This window comes from Corvus brachyrhynchos, unplaced genomic scaffold (genome assembly GCF_000691975.1).
Source record: "Corvus brachyrhynchos isolate BGI_N302 unplaced genomic scaffold, ASM69197v1 scaffold661, whole genome shotgun sequence".
NCBI classification, from domain to species: Eukaryota; Metazoa; Chordata; class Aves; order Passeriformes; family Corvidae; genus Corvus; species Corvus brachyrhynchos.
In genome coordinates this window covers 943,731-944,790 of record NW_008236246.1, presented here as the reverse complement: position 1 = coordinate 944,790, position 1,060 = coordinate 943,731, and the positions used below count along the sequence as shown (strand labels likewise).

The window sequence follows — 1,060 nt, the reverse complement described above, 5'->3', positions numbered from 1 at the left end:
TCCCTGGCCCAGCCCCATGCCAGGAGCACCTTTAAAACAACATTGGTGACAGGGAATGGCGGGGACAAGCGGGTGACGTCGGTGCCACCAGCCACCTGCACAGTGGCACCTGGCAGGATCCCCTCACAGGGTCCCCTTGGTGTGATAGGCCCTGTTTCATTTTGCAGGCTTAGTCTTGCCACCTCTCTGCATAACCCAAAGCTGCAGGAACCTGATGGTTGGTTGTTCTTTTGAAGCCCCATGGCAGGGGCTCAGCACAGAGTGGGGGGCAGCAATACCAGGAAGCAGCCCCATAGGCAGGGCCACTGCCATTAGATGTGAGCAAGGGAAGATCACTCCCTCTCGCTCCTTGGCACCCCGATGGGGAGGGCTGGGATAGTAATGGAGATGGGTCTGAGGGCTCTCACCTTGCCTGGTCTGGCTCTCTCGTATCAGAAAAGATCCACTGTGGTTGCCTGGACGGAGCAGCAGCTCCTCTGCCTGCTGCCGGCTGACGCCCTCGTACAGCCACCTGTGCAGACAGCGGGCACTGCAGAGCCTCTCACCCAGCACCCCGGGGCCCATCCTGCCCCAACTGGGGCATGTCCTGCGGACACTCCAGCATGCCATGCCACCCCCCCCAGCCCCAGCACTTCTCAGGGCAGGACGTCCCAGAGGAGTGGCCAGAGTCTGGCCTCAGGGTTGGCCAGGTTCTGTGGTGGAGCCATGTTCCCCTGGGGCCCTCCCTGGGATAGATCCTTCTCAGCATTTACCTGTGCCTGATCTTGGCCACACAGCTGCTGGGGATGTGACACTCCTTGCCAGACACCTCAGATGCCACCAGCCACCACTCTCCATCCCTGTGGGGAAGAGGGATGAGCCATCCTGAGGGGCTGAGGGGCTGCAGGATGGGGAGGGAAGAGACATACAGGATGGATGCCAGCACTGTAGCACCACAGGCTGGACACTGAGCAGGAGTGCAGAGACTTACTCAGAGAGGATGCGGAGCTGCTCCCCCATCCTCAGGACAGCAGCCACCCCCCCGCTGGAGGGGAAGTCACAGAGGGGCAGGGGCCGGGAG

The 1,060-nt window shown here is 61.7% G+C and overlaps 1 protein-coding gene across 1 annotated transcript in view; it reads right to left on the bottom strand.

Annotated features, from left to right (window-relative positions):
- The window catches only part of SLA2 (Src like adaptor 2), a gene marked incomplete at its 5' end in the record, with an annotated part of 2,565 nt that extends 1,506 nt beyond the window's left edge, over positions 1-1,059 (bottom strand). The window contains 3 exons of the mRNA XM_008643500.2: positions 408-511; positions 753-839; positions 971-1,059. Coding sequence (XP_008641722.2) covers positions 408-511; positions 753-839; positions 971-1,059 — 280 coding nt within the window. The remainder of the gene's footprint in view (positions 1-407; positions 512-752; positions 840-970) is intronic.
- Position 1,060: the final 1 nt, after the last annotated feature.